This window comes from Mya arenaria, chromosome 2 (assembly GCF_026914265.1).
Source record: "Mya arenaria isolate MELC-2E11 chromosome 2, ASM2691426v1".
Classification (NCBI taxonomy): Eukaryota; Metazoa; Mollusca; class Bivalvia; order Myida; family Myidae; genus Mya; species Mya arenaria.
The window spans coordinates 37,868,750-37,888,882 of NC_069123.1; the positions used below are offsets into that span (position 1 = coordinate 37,868,750).

Consider the following 20,133-nt stretch of genomic DNA (forward strand, 5'->3'; position numbering starts at 1 on the left):
ATGTGTAATTTTATGTGTTTGGAATGATCTTAAACTGCTTTATTTCCATTAGTAAGGAAAATGAACATTTCCTGTTTTGTGATGCATGTAGTTCTTCGAAATTGCATTTACTGTTATTTTGCATTTAGTGTGAATTTAGTGATGCACAAGAGATACAATAATTAACCAACAAACTTTAATTGGTTTAACAGCAGCTTTGCAATTTAGTTTTATGGGGTTCCATTTGTGTATTTTACATTTGTTTGTTTGAAAATCATTTTCAATGGCAAATGTTCGCAGGTCACAAATAATATGTCAGGCACTTCTACACTTCATGGTGGCAGTGTACTAAGTGTCAGAGTGAAACCGTGTAAAAATTTTGCTTCTTAAATACCTAAATAGATTATCATCATCCAATAGCAATGCTCTCTTAATTGCTTTTACAATGAAACTGTGTGTTTCAGATGGTTCCAGGGCTTTGACTGGGCGGGCTTGACCAACAGAGCCATGTCACCTCCTCTTATTCCAAAGGTAGGGTGCAGGATTTTGGTGCCTGGTTTATTTACTGTGTTTACTAAACAACTCTTCTCCATTTTAAACATCTTTTTGTTATTATACTTTTGCCTTCTAACTATAAGTTTTCATTTGGCTTGCAAATGGAGATTTTTCAATTACTTTTTTTGAGGGCTCTGCGCAAGAGAGCCATCTCTCCTTCCATTTTTATATGGAGATAAAACTCTTGCCCCTAGCCCTGTGTTTTCTTAAATCATACAAGATATTCAAATATATTTTTCTACAGCTAATAGCTAATTGAATCTTCATTATTATTGTTATTTCTCTTTCTAGTTACTAACCAACTGTATAGATAACAATATTACTGGAAGTAACAATTTTTAGTATCTGAAAAAAAAAACAAGCAAGATTTCAATACTGTATTTCTTTCTTACTATCTTTGCAAAATTCCAAGTCTGCTTTAAATTTTCTTCTTTATAAGGCTACCGGTATGTTTTCTGGCACTGAACAAATTTGCATACAACTTGCATGACTGTATATTTTGAAGTACTTGATGCATCTTCCTTACATATTTTCTAAGGTAGTCAAACTACTTCCAGTTAAATGTTGTACAGCATGTTAATACCTATTTTCAAATACAATTTGGTGTTGTCTTTGTTTTAGGAAAATGTAAATATTCCTCACATTGGTGATTCAAAACCACACGATATTCAAGACAATCATACTCAGCTCCAGTTTTTTTTATGTGCATGTCCATTTTCAGCTTGTCTGTTTTCCAAAGAAAACAAGTCCGGTTTTTGTCATTGCTTTGGTTTTGTCAGCGTTGGCGTCATTGGCATAGTTAAAAAACTTTAACCCTGGGTATAAGTCCATTACTGTTCAAGTTATGTACATGAAATTGCGTACACATGTTACAATATTAAAATATGTAACAAGGTCCATAACTCCAGCTTTAATAATTGTCAAGTTATGTCCCTTGATAGTTTGAAAAAGCCTTCAATTTGGCCATAATTTAATAACAATTTAAAAAATGAAATTTTGTTCACTTAAATATTATCACCATCATTGTGCACATGTTTGGCAAGGCTCATCACTCTGGGTTTAATTACGGCCCAGTTATGCCGCTTGTTCGACTGACAAAACCAATAAACAAGTGATGCTGTTGTTTGTAATTGTCACATTATGCAGTATTTATATTATTTCTACCATCATATGGTAATACTTGGCAAATAATATAGTAGTAGCATTGAATTAAAGGTATCAAAGAGTTTTCCATTCAGGTTTGTGCATGTTAGATTAAGATTTAGTTGTCCAGTTAGCGCAGTGGATAGTGCACTCACAATGCCCAGGTGTCGCAGGTTGGATTCTTGGCCTGGGCATTTGTGAATTTGATTGTTGGTCACCATGCTGGACAAGTGGGTTTTCTCTTGGCTCTCTGGTTTCCCCCACAACACAAACCACATTTGTGCAACATCACGCCAACAAAGAGACTAAGCATAAGTTAGATAACTAACGCAATCGTTGTAAAAAAAATTAGAAGATTTGCAAAAGAGAAATCAAATACACGAATAATTTCGTACTAAGAGTTTATCTTTCAATTACCAGATACAATCTTAAGCTTCTTGTACCATGAATCTTCTTGCTTGCTCCCTTGGGTCTTATTTTTTTATATTATATACATTCCCCACCCACTCTCTGTTCAATAAGCATTCCCCACCCACTCTGTCTTTTATTCATTTATTGCACACGCTTAATTTTCTATATTAATTTTGATTATGAGAAATGTGGGGATTTGAGGTTCATGATGAATGTTAAACAATCAGCTTTTGCAAGATTGTCTGCTGGCAGAAATACTCGCTTTGCAAGTTTAAGGTTGTAAAGAATTAAGGAACTTTAGGATTGCATGAATAGATGATTGAACATTTTAACAACAAATTTGATAAAAACGTTTTTCCAAGAATTTTTTTTATTCCATTATATTGAAAATTGAAAGTATTTTTACATAAATTTAAGTTATAATTTAAAAAAATCTATAATATATAGTGAAAAATCTATGGATTATAAGGTTGTTTTTAAAATGTAGGAACAAAAGTTACTTGATTGGAAAAAGGTGAGATTTGCTTTCTCTGTCCTTGCCCTTTATGTTTGGAAATATTCTTTAGCCACTATGTTGATTGCCAACTCATCGCTGAACTGATTTACATATATATCTTTGATTGATTGAAGATTTACATATATCTTGTATTTACATTCATATAAGGCCTTCATTATAGCTTGTTTGATAAAAAACTTTTTCTTGTGATAGACATGTGATGCGAATGTTTTTCTACAATATTTAAGGATTTCTTTATTGATGGATTGTTTGATGAAAAGATTTGCTATTTATAGATACGATCAATTGCAATATGTTTTTCTACAATCTTTAAGGATTTCTTATGAGTCATTGTATGATGAAAGACATTAAATTGTTCATAATGAGGGACAAATGTCTATCTTGTTAACAAATAAGGATTCTCTTGTCTTCTTGCAAAGACATTTGACAAATTACCGACATCAATGTGTTGGTTTTGATCTTTCTTTAACCAGAAGACAAGTTTAGCTAATTAAACAATCATTTTGTGCACAAATTGCAATGCAAATTGCTTTGACAGATGTTCAGGATTTTTAAACCAAAAAGAAAACATGCCAAGGTATCTAGGAATCTGCAAAGTTTTCCATTTCATTGCTTGAGCATGGATGACCTTCCGCTGTTTATTTCATTGCGGTCGATAACGAATGCATATTGCATGATCATTATAATTAACATATGAGAATACAAAATATAAAAAAATGGATCATAATAACTTAAAGCTGCATTCTCACATAATAATTGTTTTGACAATTTTTTTTTATAGTTTTCATATTTTGTCTTGGAATTAGCCTTTTTTGCGTAAATGTCTGGAAACCAGTGATATATGACTGCTGACAAAAGAGCAGATCACAGTTTTCATATTAAAGTTTAAAATTGATGTTTTACTTCTAAAAGTGTTTCCAACAAAAAAAATTGGCAGTTTATCAAACAATTTAGATCTGTTCTATTGTGAGTTATCTTATATGGCTAAAGGCACTAAAGACTTGAAGGCACTGATGCCAAAATCAGATTCTGAGACAAAAAAAAGTCAAAACTGTCAATTTGTGAGAGTGGCTCAAGTTTGAATTGGATTTTTTTAAAAATGAAAAAAAAGTTACAACCGATAATGTTTCCATGCATAAAGTCACCCAACTTTACCAAATCACTAATTTTCTTCCTTTACTTACCTGCTGTCACATGTATGACTTTTTTCCACCCTAGGAGGGACAACGTGGACCCAAAAAAGTAAAATGCTTCAAATGGAATAAAGTTGATTTGCTTACAAATATGTGGTGTTGATCTTTGGTGAACTGTTCGGCATAATCGTTCATGCATTAATTGCCAGTATGGGAGTCGTTCTCGGATAGTAGTTCTTTGAAAGTTGCGATTTTTGCCTCATTTTTGAAGTTGCACATCAATCGCTTTGTAATTATCAATCAGGTGCTTGAAACAAATCTGTTGGTAAAACTCTTTCCATCAGGTAGGGATTATTTTTAATTAAATACCAAAAGTTGATCATTGTTTACAAAATCACATTATGTTTGTGCTAGGATTTAAAAGGACAGTGTGCATGGGCAGATAAGTACTGTAAAATGCAAATTAAAATCTTTAATTAAAGAAAAGGAAATCTTACAGTAACTTTTTTCAGCATATGCTGTTGTTACTCCCCTTGCTACTAATACTTCTCAAAAGAAAACGCATATCATAAAGGTAATGACAGGTATGCAGTATTTGAATGCTCTGCTTAACAAAGTTATCAAAGTTATTTTAATGGCAAATTAATGCTTCAAAACTATTTTAAGATATTATATTTAACACATTTGTGTCTTAAGGAAAGGCTAAGGACAAGAATCCCAGTTTCGGTGTTAATTTTAGGAAATGTCTGAGAATTATGTTACTACCGTCAAACTAGAATTCAACCTCTTTGTTAATGTCATTCAAAACAAAAGAAATAAAAGTAACGTGATTTATTTTAAAGAAAATTTTATTTAGACATCTTAAAAATATTGGAATATCACAAAAAAATAAGGTGTCCGAGAACTTCTTGCCTACAGGAACAGCTTCATCAATGTAAGATTAGGATGTCATATATTCAATTCATCTTGGTGCTTTGCTGTCACTCAATTCTGAAAGAACGGCATATAATAAAACCTGGTTTTAGAATAGATGATCACCATTTGTAACTTGTGAATGAGCTTTTCTAGGCTGGAATATGGGCATTAAATCCCAAATAACCATGTTGGTCCTGGGTGGGTGAACATGAACATACATTATCCCTTTTTATGCCCCATATAATGATGATTGTTTACAAATTATAAGCCCCTGTATATTGAAATACTATTTGGCCACATTGGGCTTTAAATGCAAGCCACAGCTATATGTAGAATTAGTCTACAGTAACTGTTGAACATTTGTGATGATATTGCTTTGTTTGTTTTTCCAAGACAATGGTTGAGGTATTGTCTTAGACTAAGATACACAGACTTTGACTGTAACCCAAACAAAAATGCTTTAAGATATTTGCCATGAAACTTTTGTGGCAAGAACCATAACTCTGGCTCTAGTAAAAGTGGAGTTATGCCTTTGGCAGAGTTAGGGATGAACGTCAACATTGGCGTGTTGTAATTTTGTTAAGTTTTCATGCTGCATAATGCTGTGGTTCTGGCTATTGGAATATGTCCCCAAACCCTTATAACCAGCTGACCTTCACCAAGAGGCTAAAGTTGTACCCAGACTGGCATTTGGGCTCATGATGCTTGCCTGGCAATTGTCAACATTTGAGTGTTTGCTCCAGGTTTTAAGGAAAAAGACCATCATTGCAGCCCTCATAGTGTTAATGTATATTTACCATTAACTGGTACACTATAAAGATGATTAACTTTGATTCCAATTAGTCAAAATTGTAGAATTGATGAGTTTTTTTGGAAATTTAGGAAAATTGATGAAATTCTGGAGCAAACACTGTTTTTCTAAATGAAAATTCAGTAACAATAAATGATATTACTCTTTGATATATGATATATTGATTTGATGTATATTTTATTTATGTGTTTTGTTTTTAAAACAAATTGATAATTTTTAACCAAATGTTTCTATTTAATTGCTTTCACTTCTCTATTGACATTGGGCATCGTGGTCTTTTTAGTTTTCTTTAAATAAAATATTCTGCTTTGTTCACATTTGCTGTAGTATACTTTTTCTGCATGATCATTATTTTATTTTCATCTTATTCTTTAAGCTGCTTTGTTGGTGTAATGTTGTATGATAGTATATGTTGATTGTGGTGTTTTAATCATGACCAGACTTGCCTGTCATTTATATGGTTACTGATAGAACCTGGTCAAATTAATGATGAAGGGGAACCCATCATAAGGTCAAGGTCAGTCCTATACAACATGTCAACTAATGTTGAAGACTAGGTGGAAGCAACATGTCAAACTACTGTTAAAGATCAGTCCTATACAAAATATCAACTAATGTTGAAGACTAGGTGGAAGCAACATGTCAAATACTGTTAAAGATCAGTCCTATACAAAATATCAACTAATGTTGAAGACAAGGTGGAAGCAATATGTCAAACTACTGTTAAAGATCAGTCCTATACAAAATATCAACTAATGTTGAAGACTAGGTGGAAGCAACATGTCAAACTACTGTTAAAGATCAGTCCTATACAAAATATCAACTAATGATGAAGACAAGGTGGAAGCAACATGTCAAATACTGTTAAAGATCAGTCCTATACAAAATATCAACTAATGTTGAAGACTAGGTGGAAGCAACATGTCAAACTACTGTTAAAGATCAGTTCTAAACAACATGTCAACTAATGATGAAGACCAGGTGGATGCAACATGTCAAATACTGTTAAAGATCAGTTCTAAACAACATGTCAACTAATGTTGAAGACAAGGTGGAAGCAACATGTCAAATACTGTTAAAGATCAATTCTAAACAACATGTCAACTAATGATGAAGACCAGGTGGATGCAACATTTCAAACTATTATTAAAGATCAGTCCTAAATGACATGTCAAACTAATGTTGAAAAAACATGAAAGCAACAAGTAATGTTGAAAACTAGGTGGAAACAACATGTCAAACAACTGTTGAAGATCAGTCCCTAAACAACATGGCATACTTCTGTTGAAGACTAATCCAACACATGGTCACAATCATGTTGAGATCATAAAGTTTGGTCTCCCCCAACCATTCAAGTTAATGCTGAAGTTTGGCCTCTCCAAACCAGTCAAACTAATGCTGATCTCTGGCCTCCCCCAACCATTCAAATTAATTCTTAAGTTTGGTCTCCCCCAACCAGTCAAGTTAATGCTGATGTTTGGCCTTCCCCAACCAGTCAAACTAAACTCATAATTAAACTTAATTGCAAATTTTAAATGTGACAGAACCTGACAAGTCTAATTGTGGTCATTGTTTATTGTATACCCATATCTGACAGGTCTAACTTATTTGGCTATTTATCATACAAACTTCATGCCAATCTAAATAATCCTTAAACAATGCCCTACTCATGTGTCCATTTATTTCTCTCCAAAGGTAAAAGGGCCAGCGGACTACAGCAACTTTGACCACTATCCAAAGTCTCTTGAGGTACCTCCAGATGAACTGTCTGGCTGGGATGCTGACTTCTGAGACTTGTGCTAGTAAAGCTTCTGTGATATATATTTGTATGTAAGTAGTCTCATGAAATTTTAATTAACCCTGTTGAAATCACCCTTTAAGTGTATAGCAGTTTCTTTCTTGTTTGGCAAAGGTTGTCTTTGTGATAAATTGCATGACACTGTTGCAAACCTCATAGAATTGAATAAAAACCATAATGTCTTTAATTTCTCATTTTATACACTGGTAATTCTCCCATTATGTACATTGACTGTTTTGCAAATACAAATGGCAACTTTTTTCAGGTTCAGTCTTAAATGTGGATTTTAGCTGCCTAACAACCATGTAAAGGGGCTGCTTGGCAACAATGTCACCTAGATGCAAAGTCACCTAGCAACATGGTAACTGAGAAAGCATGCTTACTTAGCTCGAGTGTCACTTAAAAATGTGGTAACCACGCAATAAAGTTACCTAGCTGCAAAGTCACCTAATATCATAGTAACCAAGCAGCAAGATCATCCAGCTACGAAGTCACCTAGTAACATGGTAACCAAGCATCAAAATTGTCCAGCTTTAGATTGACCTTCCAACATGGTTACCAAGCAACAAGATCATCCAGATAAAAAGTCACCTAGCAACATGGTAACCAAGCAAAACAATTGTTCAGCTTTAAAGTGACCTACCAACATGGTTACGAAACAACAAGATTGTCGACCTACAAAATAACCAATTCAACAAGACCACTAGCAAAAGGTGACCTATTGAAAATATATTCTAGGCACATGATTTGGCCACTTGGCTATTGACAAGGCCATGGGGGTACAAGGTAGCCTAGCCTAGCAGTTATGTCAACATGGTAACCACATAATTGCAAGGTAGCCTAGCAACATGGTAACCTGGAGACTAGGTTACTAACCAACATAATTAGCAAGCTCCATAGCAACAGAGAACAAAATGGAGAACTAGTATTGAATATGTCTGCTGAAAAAGACTGTGTCTGGAAGCTCAATATAGGTGATGTTCCACTTACTATTCTGAGATTATGTAGACAGATTTCATATTTCATTAACATAATATGTCATTTTTCATAAACATTTTTTCATTGTATTCCACATTGTATAAAATGGGATCAGTATTCTTTTGAACGTTCACATTCAGCCAAAATATTATCATACATCTTAGCTTTTGTATAAAATAAAAAATACATACAGAGAAATTCTCTGTGTAAGCAGTGGACATATTTCAAAGTATTGTCATTTACTTACTTCTGTTAAGGTATTTGTATAAAGTATTTTTGTTTGGTTAATACAGTGTTGACCATTATATACAATAAAGAATAGTACTGAAGCAAACAAGTAAGTTTTAATGTATTTTATTGTTTTATATTGTTAAATGCTTCCAAATAATACATATTTCTAGATTCTGATGAAATTACAAATAAATCTTTGCACTCTGTTTCATGTTCTTTGAACTTAATCTAAGTCATCTACCTCACAAAAATGAACACTAGTCTTTTGTCATACAGGTTTTTTAGCACTCTATCCTAGGATCATTATTTCTGTACGTGATATATCTTTAGGATATATAGATTTTATACTGTAGAGTACACACTTTTCTATGCATTAATCTAGCAAGACTGTATAGTTACACCAAGATGGGCAAATGTATGCTTGAAAAGACTGCTTTATTGAAGTATGTAAAAAAAAATAAGAAAACATGTTTTTGTTCTATATTGGTTATTTTAAGCATCGTGTTGAAGATACTTTGATACTCTTCAAATATATTGTAAAAAAAGAGAACAGGAATCAAAGGCTTAAAGAAATTCTTAATAAATAATATAAATATAACTTATTTTTTTTCTTTTTTTATTAAAGTTGTATGTGGGTTGCTAAAGAGGCCCTAGTACTACTTATAAAGTTTCTGTTATTATTTTCCCCAAACTTGAAGAAAAATAAATTTTATTCTGTTTATTGAAAATATTGCTTGGTTTTTTGTTGATACATGCATGATTAATGTTTAACTTACTGTAACCTTAAAGGCAAAGCTCCCTTATGTTCTAAGAAATGAGGACAGTCTATTTCACCCTTCACTGATACAAACGTTAAAGGCCCTCATAGTTGATATTATAAGTCACGGGGTTAGTAGGTGACCTGATACAGGATATATGGGGCAAAGGAAACCAGCTGGAGCCTGAATATGGTTTCCTGTGCCCCTATATCCCATGTCGGGTTACTTACTTACCCTGTAACATATATATCACATTAACAACCTGTTTACATATTTAAATGTTTCATTTATTCATCGGAATCGGAAAATAAACGCCATTTTCGTACGGTATAAATTTGGTGACCCAATATGGGAATACATTATGACCAGTCCTGTACCATTGGTGCTGCATCATTTATGTTGGAGGCATGATATATCCAGATATCTTTAAAGTAATAACGGTCCCACCATATCGCTTATGACTTTCAAACAAATTAATCTACAAATATATTGTATCAGGACCTCACAAAGTTAAACTTGTGTATCTAAGGAAACCAAATATCAGGGAGCTTTGCCCTAACGAAGAAATATGTTTATCCAGGAATATCTTTGATTCATACGTTTAATGATTGGAGAGTAAGTGAATATTTCCTCTGCAAGGTTTCATCATTCTGCAATTGATATAATTTGCTTGTTATTGATTTTGTAAATACATGTTATGTTAAGGTACTGTTATGTTATTTTTTTGTATTGTATTTCATTGATGACATTTGATAAAAAACAGATCTAGTAAATAAAATAAAACTTGATGTTTACTTTCTTATTCTATAAATGAAATGCTGTTTTGTATCTTTATTTGTCTTTCTTTTAAATGGTACCTATGTTTTAAAGGGTTATATTTTGATGCGGAAGAAGGTGGGCATTTTCAAATCACTGTCCGTCCATCTGTCCTTCCGTCCACGTGTGTCCAGCTCAATTTTTCATGTCCAAGTTGTATTTTTCTCTTGTATGGACAGATTTTCAAATAAATTGCCACATATTAAGATGATGTGTTGCGTACAAGACCCGTGTCCCTACCTGTAAGGTCAAGGTCACACTAGTGTTTGTTTACTGTGGAATTCTGCTTATAAGGACATAAGAGTGTAGGTTTTCAAATTTGGGTGGTTTTTCTGATGTTCATAGGCAATTTAAAATAACTTGGCATATGTATTTGACATTTGACATGTAACAACAATGTTGCAAGACCCACCCAGTATTGTTGTCAAGCATACAGGCGTTTCAATCATAGTGCAGACATAATGCCATGTGGTCTTGCAAATACATAAACCATGTTGGTTGACATAATGCAATGGGGTCTTGCAAATGCACCAGCTATATTGGTTAGACATATTGTCATGTGGTTTTGCAAGTCCACCAGCCATATTGGTTAGACATAATGCGAAATGCACCAACCACGTTGGTTAGACTAAATGCCATAACTGTGGTCTTGCAAATGAACCATCCTTATTGAGTAGACATAATGTCATGTAGTCTTGCAAATGCACCAGCTATGTTGGTTAGACATAATGCCATATGGTCTTGCAAATAAGCCAGCCATGTTGGTTAGACATGATGCAATGGGGTCTTGCAAATGTACAGTATTACAAATGAACCAGCCATATTGGTTCGACATAAAGCCATTACTGGGGTCTTGCAAATGCACCAGCCATACTGGTTATACCTAATGGACATTTCATTGCTATTTTCTTCTCTTTTTATATACTGACATTGCTCAAAGGTCAATGTCACATTCGGGGGCATTCGTCATATATTGTGACAACTCGACGGCTTGTAAATATGGCTCACTTGGGGTCAAAAACTAAGTCACTAGGTCAAATCTTGTGAAATTCTTTGGAACAAACTAGAGACATTACATCTTGTCCAACTTAATAAGAAGGTTTTCCTTGATCAACTCTTGGATTAATTTGTTACTAGGTCATGAGGTGTCAAAAACTAGGTCACTAGGTCAAATCTTAGTAAAACAATCATGGGGTTATTGTTATGTTTGGAACACCCTAGAGACATTTGATTTGGTCCAATAGTCATAAAACTTTATCGTTTTCCTTGATCAACTCTAGAATTAATTTAAAACTATGTCATCTGGTGTCAAAAACAAGCTTACTCAAATCTTAGAAAAAAATTTAGGAACATACTAGAGGCAATATGTCGGTCGGTTTCTATATTTATGGAATTGAATCATAATGTTTTCTTTGATAAAATCAATGACTAGTTTGAAACTTGGTCGCATGAGGTCAGAAACACGGTCTCTAGGTCAAATCTTTCAAGAATCATGATTGAAATTATATATTGGTATTAATTGGTCAAACTTTGTTCAACCTTTGGTCAGAATATTCCAATTCACGAAATCTAGGTAGTATTTTAAATAGGGTCTCATGGGGTCAAAGCGTAGGTCATAAGGTGAACTCTTAAAGAAAACTTGTGAACAAACAGAGGCAATGTATCCACACCATTCTTCATGAAACTTTATCAGAATTTTCCTCGAAAATAGTTTGAAACTGTCAAAAAAGGTCAAAAACTAGGTCACTAGGTCAAATCTTCGAAAACTTTGGTAACTCTCTGGAGGATGTATTTTTGCAATATGTTTGGTCCAATCTGGCCTCGATAAAATACTTTTATTAGTTTTAATGTGGGGTCAAAATCTAGGCTACTAGGTCAGATCTAAATGCAACCAACACTAGAGGCTATTTTCTTGCAGTATTGCTGGTCCAGTTTTCCTTGATGAAATAGTTAACTAGTTTTAAACTGGTCAACATCTAGGTTACTATGTTAAATTTAAATGCTACATTATATAACAGTTGTTAACAAATTCATTCCTCGTATCCATTTTTTAGAAGAGTTCATCACTCTACAGCCGTATTGCATGTTTTGATTGGAATGTTTCACCAACACATCATTACAATGCTATCTACTTTGCCTAATCCGGCGGAAGATATCAATTAAATGAATTTGCTTGTAATTTCTTTTAAAAGACAATTTGTTTACGAATAACTGAATTGTAGCAGAATTTAGTGCCTCATTTTGCTGAAAAGCTTTTAAGAAAATACTAATGCATGTATACATGAAAAATATGTCATAAACAAGAAATCAGTGAAAGCAACCTTTAAAGTGTTTGTCGTAAAATTAAAACTACTAATTCAACAAACATTGAACCATGAAAAAGCCAACATCTGTTGCTTTGGCTTGAATCGTTCATTTGCAGGCGATACTGTATCTGGTTGTTGAGTATTTGGAGAAGAAAATGTATACGTTTTATAATTGCTAATAGTTAATGAATTTGAAAAACAACAACAACAGAATGGTGAGTCAAGGTAAGGTCAGGTGCCTTAAAGTCAATTAACACATTAAGCGATTTCCTCTGTCTTAGCAGACAGTAACCCATATACTTTTAGCACGTCTGGCTTTGAAATAATTGTTTAGTTATGCCATCTTTCGACTGAAAACAAAACACGAAAATTTTTATAAACAAAAAACGACGTCCAAAAAGCGACATTTCATTGATTTAAACGCTAGAAAAACAGTAAATTCTCTGGCCTAGTGAAGATAAAATTATCAACGTTTTTCAGTGTAAGAGTTCTTGATGAAGATGGACCAAAGCTGGTAACTAACGCCATTAATTCCTGTTGTCGCTGAGACTTTTGAGGAGGTAGCACCAGTATTTGTTGAAAACGGTTTAGTGATATGTACATTGAGTAAGCTGCCATTGCATTTTTGTATGTGTTGTTTGTTTTTATCTTTCGACTTGGTGCCATTGATGCCTAGGGGAGCAGAACGACGTGTTTTTGGATTAGGAGACAGAAAACCTGCGGCCGCCGTACGGCCTTTGAAGAGATGACACACGATCGCCATAATGCGTCCCTGTGGCGGCCGTAGAAATCATAAACAAAAAATAGTACGCACGGTGTATCACATACCGCAAGGCCACCGTAGCTGCCCTAGGGCGCCCGTGTAATCCCTTTGTCCGCCGCAATTTTTGAGGGGTCCGCAAAAGTTAATTGATATTCATATGAACCTAGGGCGGCCGCACGACAACCGCAAAGCGACCCGTTAAGTTATAACTCTGCACTATAATCCTACGACCTGTAAAACATTGATACGCCCTACAGCAACCGCACGTAACCTTCGATTGCGGGGAGCATAAGGAGCCGCAGAGCAAGTATGACTGAGGTATACGCACAGCTTACTTAACGTGATACATGACACTTATCTTGAATTTGTGTGTTTATTTTACAGAATCGCTGTGTCATGTTTGGCCTACTCATATAATCCCTCATTTTATTTTGTCAACAAGTATTAAACACACATTTGCTTTATTCATGATTCAATTCTAAATTAAACGGAGGTCGATTCTAACATTGGCTCAACTGCGGCCGTGGCCGCGATTGCCCGAAATTAAGGTAGTATAAAAGTGACTCGTACATACGATTCATATGGAAGATCGAGGCACGAGCTCCGGCCATTCAGAGCTCCTCGGCCATGTTCATCGAAAACAACGTTGTTTTCGATAAAATGGCTGAGGACTTCCGAATGGGACTCCGGCACCTTTCGCAAAACCCGGAACACGGAATACACCACCCATTCCTTCTGGTGACACATAGAGACCATGTCACGGTCATTGACAGCGCCGACTGAAATCAGAATGATTGTGAAACTATTCGGTGATGCCTTGTTCGTCGTCACGATTTTTATTGATTTAAGAAAATCAAAGGAAGTATATGTGATACATAAAGCATAGAAAGAAAATTAATCTTATTATTTTGTTTGTTCCTTATGTTTTTAGATAAGCCTCAACTATCTTAACAGATAACGTACAACTTAAAATATGTTTGAGTTGATTAAACACTCTCAATACGTTCGTGTCACATAAAGCTGCACTCTCACAGATTGAACGTTTTGACAAGTTTATTTGTTGTTGTTTTTTGTCATGGAACGAGCCTTTTTGTGCTAAAAATCCATGGAAACCAGTTATATAAGACTGCTGACAAAAATAGATCGCAGATTTTTATATTTTAGGTAAAAAAATGATGTTTTATGCATTTTTCTTAAACCGTTAGTAACGCTTAATAGATAGTTTAATATTATATAATAATAAAATACATTGAATACTCTAAAATACACCATATTACACTTACCATTGATAAATTGTTCGTATGAGAGGAACCCGCAGCCACTTTTAACTCATTGACGATGTTAAATGTATAAACACTTCACTGCAGTCAATAACTTACGTTCACTAAAATATGTGTACACATGTTTTAATAGGTAGTCTAACATTTTCGTGATTTTCGTGGTAAAATAGTATCAGACTGATAATGATCATTTAAAATTCGGAAAACACAAAACACGTTGGACCCCCGGTCTTAATACAGTACATATTGTTAAATCAGACCATTGTTTTTTGCTTATTGATGATATTACAATCATGAGGATTTTATTTTATATTTCATAAATGCTCATTTTGGATACTAGATACCATTAAACTTGTAATAACTACTTCATTTCTATTTCATTTCTCATATATACTCCTGATTTTATAATCATATCGCTTATAAACTGGTGGTCCCTTATTCATGCAAAGCTTGTGTCACACTTAATTAATAACTTTAAACATGAGATTGTTATGCTCAAAGGGGTGGCGTATAGTTATCTGATCGTCTGTATTAAACATACATTTGCTATATTTATATTGCTGCCATGGCAACCACTAAATACAGGAAAACTATGTGTTGTGCGGCTAATTTTGACCCACTTATGCATCTCACGTCACATTCGAGTTAGTCGTAATCTGTTTAGATCTAAACTAATTTTTGCGACAATCCATGGAAACCAGTTATATAAGACTGCTGACAAAAACTAGATCGCAGATGTATATATTTAAATTCAAAAATTGATGTTTTATGCATTTTTCTTAAACCGTAAGTAACGGTTTAAGCTATAAAACATTAATTTTCGAATGGAAATATGAAAATCTACGATCTGACTTTTTGTCAACAATCTTACATCATTGGGTTGCAGATATTTACGCAAAACTTGCTTTCCAAGACAAAATATAAAAAAAAGTTGTAAAAATGGTAAATCTGTGAGAGTGCAGCTTTAAAAATCAAAATATATGATTGAGGTACAGATAAAATATATAAGCCTATATAAAAGGAGATTTGTAGAATAATAGCTACGTGGCAATAAACTCCCCACTGTAACGAAAGCGCCAAAACATCGCCAATATTTTTTATTTGTACCTAAATCATATACATTTTTGGTTTTGTCATTAAAGTTAATTATGCTTAAAACGATAAGCACTAAAACTGTATCAACCTATATTGTGCGCCTACAAAACTTCTACAAGTTTGCTCATGAATATGGAGTAAATTCAAGCACAGTGCATTCCCTTGACGTGCATTCCCTTGACAAAGGGAAATAACCAATGCCTTTGACCAGCGGCCAGTCTAATTGAAAAGTCAGTGAATAATACATTATTATCTTTCGTTACAGCCTTCTGGCTAACATTTGTTTATTTAAAAAAATGTATTATATCGGTATTTTAACTATTCACGATCATCACCACGGTTTCTTTACAACATAGATTAAGGAAAGTTGGAAACAAAATGTTATTGATAAGTGTTCACTTTTCTTAAAATCTAAAGCTTATCCATAAACCATAGGTCTTGGAAATTGTAAACATGTATCCCTTCAGACGCGGAAGCAGAAACGTCTGATAAGAATCGACAAAACCACCGGCTATATCTCTGTATTGTCGTCCCAGATATAAGATTAATAAAATTTAATCAATTTCGGTTTAAATTTTATTGTATTGATCTCTTTTGCTGCTATCTCAATTGAACAATGTTCAGGTTTTTCTAAAGTGCATTGGTGGGCTTGATATTTAAAGTGGGCTCAGAGAAATGAGTTTTGCAAATGAAATCCTTATTATATTTAATGTGCACAACAACAAGTTTTCTATTCTTGGTAAGTAAGATTTATTTTTTGAAATAACGATAAGCATAGGTTACTTAAATTTGTATAGTTTATTTTGCTCAATAAAATTAAAGTGGTTTGGGGGACTCAATTTTAATTATTTTATATTTTGGATATGTTAATAAATATAATGATGAGGATGTTTATTGAGCTGAGGGTTACCGAAAAGGACAAACGTGTATTCAACTCGTGCAGTGATTATTACCTATAGTTTGATTAGCTACCAAATATGAAAAATGACGAGTAGCAGCTATACACAAGCAGCAATTCTGTGTGTAATTGGACCCTCTCTTACTGCAACAAGTGGGCGACAGGTTTGTGCATAGCAGCGAAGGGGGTATTCCCCACAGTCATTTGAAGGGAATGAGCTCCTGCCTGTGTGTCATATATGACGGATTTATCAAAGGGGTCACCGCATTCGGATCTTCTCGGCCTTTTTCCATCGAAAACAACCTCGGATGTGTATGGACGGTTTACAAGATCAGAAATGTTTACACTAAAAGTAGATCGCGTAGTAAGTACAATGTAGCTGTTAAACATAAGGAGTTCAATCTTTGGAAACTTAATTTACCATGCAATAAAACACTTCACTGACAATGAATATAAACTTAGATATACAAAATACACGTTAAAAGACAACAACTAATTAATACTTAATTTTATGAACTACTTCCACAGATGTATCGGGCATACATACGAGCCCTATTTTGTTTTCGATGGAAAATAACCAAGGTGTTCCAAATGGGATCATTGCTAGCATATAATAACTATGAATTACTGCAGTGTAACAAACTCAAAAAATCTCGAAATGACAAAATATTCAGATATATAATCAAATTATATGTACAAAGCTCCGTTTTTGCTGTAATCAAATTGTTTTGACGTTCGCTTTCTCGAATGTATTTTAGCGAATAAACGTTACTAAGTATACTGTGCCTCCTCTGAATATTCATGATTCAATTCTAAATCAAACGGAGGTCGATTCTAACATTGGCTCAACTGCGGCCGTGGCTTTAAACTTTTTATATAGACAACTTTTGCATAGTTATTTTGTCGAAAAGTGATAAAACGAGTAAGTTAATTTTTTGAAGTTTTCCAGATTTCTGTTCCTTATTCGGTTTTTGGAACGTTTTAAAAGCACTTGAAGCACTGAAACCTTCTTGAATAGACAATGCATTTCTGTAAACTTTTTATGTAGACCACTTCTGCATAGTTATTGGAAAAAAATGTATAACTTAAAAAGTTTTTATTCCTTATTCGAGTTTGAATAAGGAATAGGGAACTAGTTCCTTATTCCTTATTCGATTTTTTCTATTATCGTGCGTTATTTTATTCACAAAGTTGTTTAATTGTGATGAAAATATCACAAAGAAGTGATTTTATGCATATCTACAATTATTTATTTTGAATAAGGAATAAGGAACCAGTTCCCTATTCCTTATTCGAAAAAGGAATAAGGAATAAGGAACTAACTTATCGTCCATGTAGATCGAGGCACGAGCTCCGGCCTTTCGGAGCTCCTCGGCCATTTTTTCGAAAACAACGTTGTTTTCGATAAAAATGGCCGAGGAGTTCCGAATTGGACTCCGGCACCAGCGCAAACCCGGAACACGGAACAAACACCCATTCCTTCTGGTGACACATAGAGACCATGTCACGGTCATTGACAGCGCCGACTGAAATCAGAATGATTGTGAAACTATTCGGCGATGCCTTGTTCGTCGTCACGATTTTTATTGATTTAAGAAAATCAAAAGAAGTATATGTGATGCATCAAGCATAGAAAGAAAATTTATCTTATTGTTTGTTCCTTATGTTTTTAGATAAGCCTCAACTATCTTAACAGATAACGTATAACTTAAAATATGTTTGAGTTGATTAAAAAATCTCGGTACGTTCGTGTCACATAAAGCTGCACTCTCACAGATTGAACGTTTTGACAACTTTTTTAATTTTTTTTTGTCATGGAACGAGCCTTTTTGTGCTAAAAATCCATGGAAACCAGTTATATAAGACTGCTGACAAAAACAGATCGCAATTTTTTTTTATATTTAAGGTCAAAAAATGATGTTTTTGCATTTTCCTTAAACCGTTAGTAACGCTTAATAGATAGTGTAATATAATATAATAATAAAATACATTGAATACTCTAAAATACACCACATTACACTTACCATTGATAAATTGTTCGTATGAGAGGAATCCGCAGCCACTTTCAACTCATTGACGATGTTAAATGTATAAACACTTCACTGCAGTCAATAACTTACGTTCACTAAAATATGTGTACACATGTTTAGGTAGTCTATCATTTTCGTTATTTTCGTGGTAAAATAGTATCAGACTTATCATTTTTGCATTCATTTTATTGCTGTATTGCAAGACGTTCCTGCTATATCAAGAGTTCTTACATTGGCATAACAAATACGCGATACGTTCTTATTGGGTAACAAATTTTTTTTTTTTTATATAAATAATAACATGTGTTATAGCCCGTGTCTTAAACACACTTCTATTAACGCATGCTTATTCTGATTCTGCATCACACAAAAACTGCATAAAACTTCCTCGCTCAACATAAAAGGTGTTTAAACATAGAAAAATCGGCCATATAGTGCCCATGTAAGTGCACTTACCGTCGAAAATAAAACATATGCCAAAAATCAATGAAAAATAGCTAAAAAATGTACAAGAAAGGTGCATTTTGACTAAAAAACAGTTTTAAGTCACGCAATTTTCTATTTTCACTTTGTAAACAATCAGTCGTTCAGCTTGTGCATTCAATAATTTTTTGTTAATGCCGCTAGAAACATGGGTTAAAGAACTGAGATAGGCTTACACGCCTCCGGGTAGGCGTATTTATATTGCGAGAAAAGTGATTTTTAACATTTACTCACCAGGTGAAAATATCCTCCCTAAAAACCAACATCCCTTCGAACACCGCCATTTTATTCCGCATCACACATTTCCCTCACTTTAAATTCGGAAAACACAAAACACGTTGGACCCCCTGTCTTAATACAGTACAGTTTGAGTACATTTTTGTTAAATCAGACCATTGTTTTCTTGCTTATTGATGAGATTACAATCATGAGGATTTTATTTTAAATATCATAAATGCTCACTTTTGATACTAAGTACCATTAAACTTGTAATAACTACTTTGAATTTCATTTCTCATATATGCTCCTGATTTTATAATCATACCACTTATAAACTGATGGTCCCTTATTCATGCAAAGCTTGTGTCACACTTAATTAATAACTTTAAACATGAGATTGTTATGCTCAAAGGGGTGGCGTATAGTTATCTGATCGTCTGTCCGTCCATCCGTCCGTCACCACTGTTTCCTATCAATATTTGAAGAACGATAAAGCCCACGGTTCTTAAACTCTGTAGGCAGGTTGGTCACGACCAGAAGATAGTCTATTGATTTTGAGTTCAGTTGGTCAAAGTCTATGTCGTGGTAACCTTTAGATTACCTTCAGCTGATAATCGGTTTCCGATCAGTATATGAAGAACGGTTAGGTCCAAGGGTCTACAACTTTCATGACCATTACATAACTCTATTGATTTTGAGGTCAGTGGGACAAAGGTCAAGGTCGTGGTGACCTCCAGTTAAAAATCAGTTTACATTCAATATATAAATAACACTTTGGCCCAGGTATCTCAAACTTAGTATTATGATTGATCATGACCAGCATATGAACAATATTAATTTTGAGGTCAGTGAATCAAAGGTTAGGTTGATGTTGACCGCTATGGCCTCAGGGACCTCATACTTTGTAGGCAGATTGGTCATGACTAGCAGATGAATCCTATTGCTTTTGAGATCAGTGGGTCAAGGGTTAAGGTCGTTGTGATCGTAAGTTGAAAATACGCAGTCTCCTATCAA

The 20,133-nt window shown here is 34.0% G+C and overlaps 1 protein-coding gene across 6 annotated transcripts in view; it reads left to right on the forward strand.

Moving 5' to 3' along the window:
* LOC128207423 (cGMP-dependent protein kinase 1-like) overlaps window positions 1-10,017 on the forward strand; it is a 61,607-nt gene extending 51,590 nt beyond the window's left edge. For 2 of the 6 annotated variants that reach the window (XM_052910339.1, XM_052910357.1), the window contains 4 exons: window positions 444-510; window positions 2,576-2,602; window positions 7,160-7,294; window positions 7,528-10,017. In XM_052910339.1, the coding sequence (XP_052766299.1) occupies window positions 444-510; window positions 2,576-2,602; window positions 7,160-7,255 (190 nt within the window). In that variant the 3' untranslated portion in view covers window positions 7,256-7,294; window positions 7,528-10,017. Of the gene's footprint in view, window positions 1-443; window positions 511-2,575; window positions 2,603-3,143; window positions 3,743-3,823; window positions 3,848-7,159; window positions 7,295-7,527 lie in introns of those variants that run through there. The other 4 variants (XM_052910365.1, XM_052910373.1, XM_052910347.1 and 1 more) reach the window with 3 other exon arrangements.
* Window positions 10,018-20,133: the final 10,116 nt, after the last annotated feature.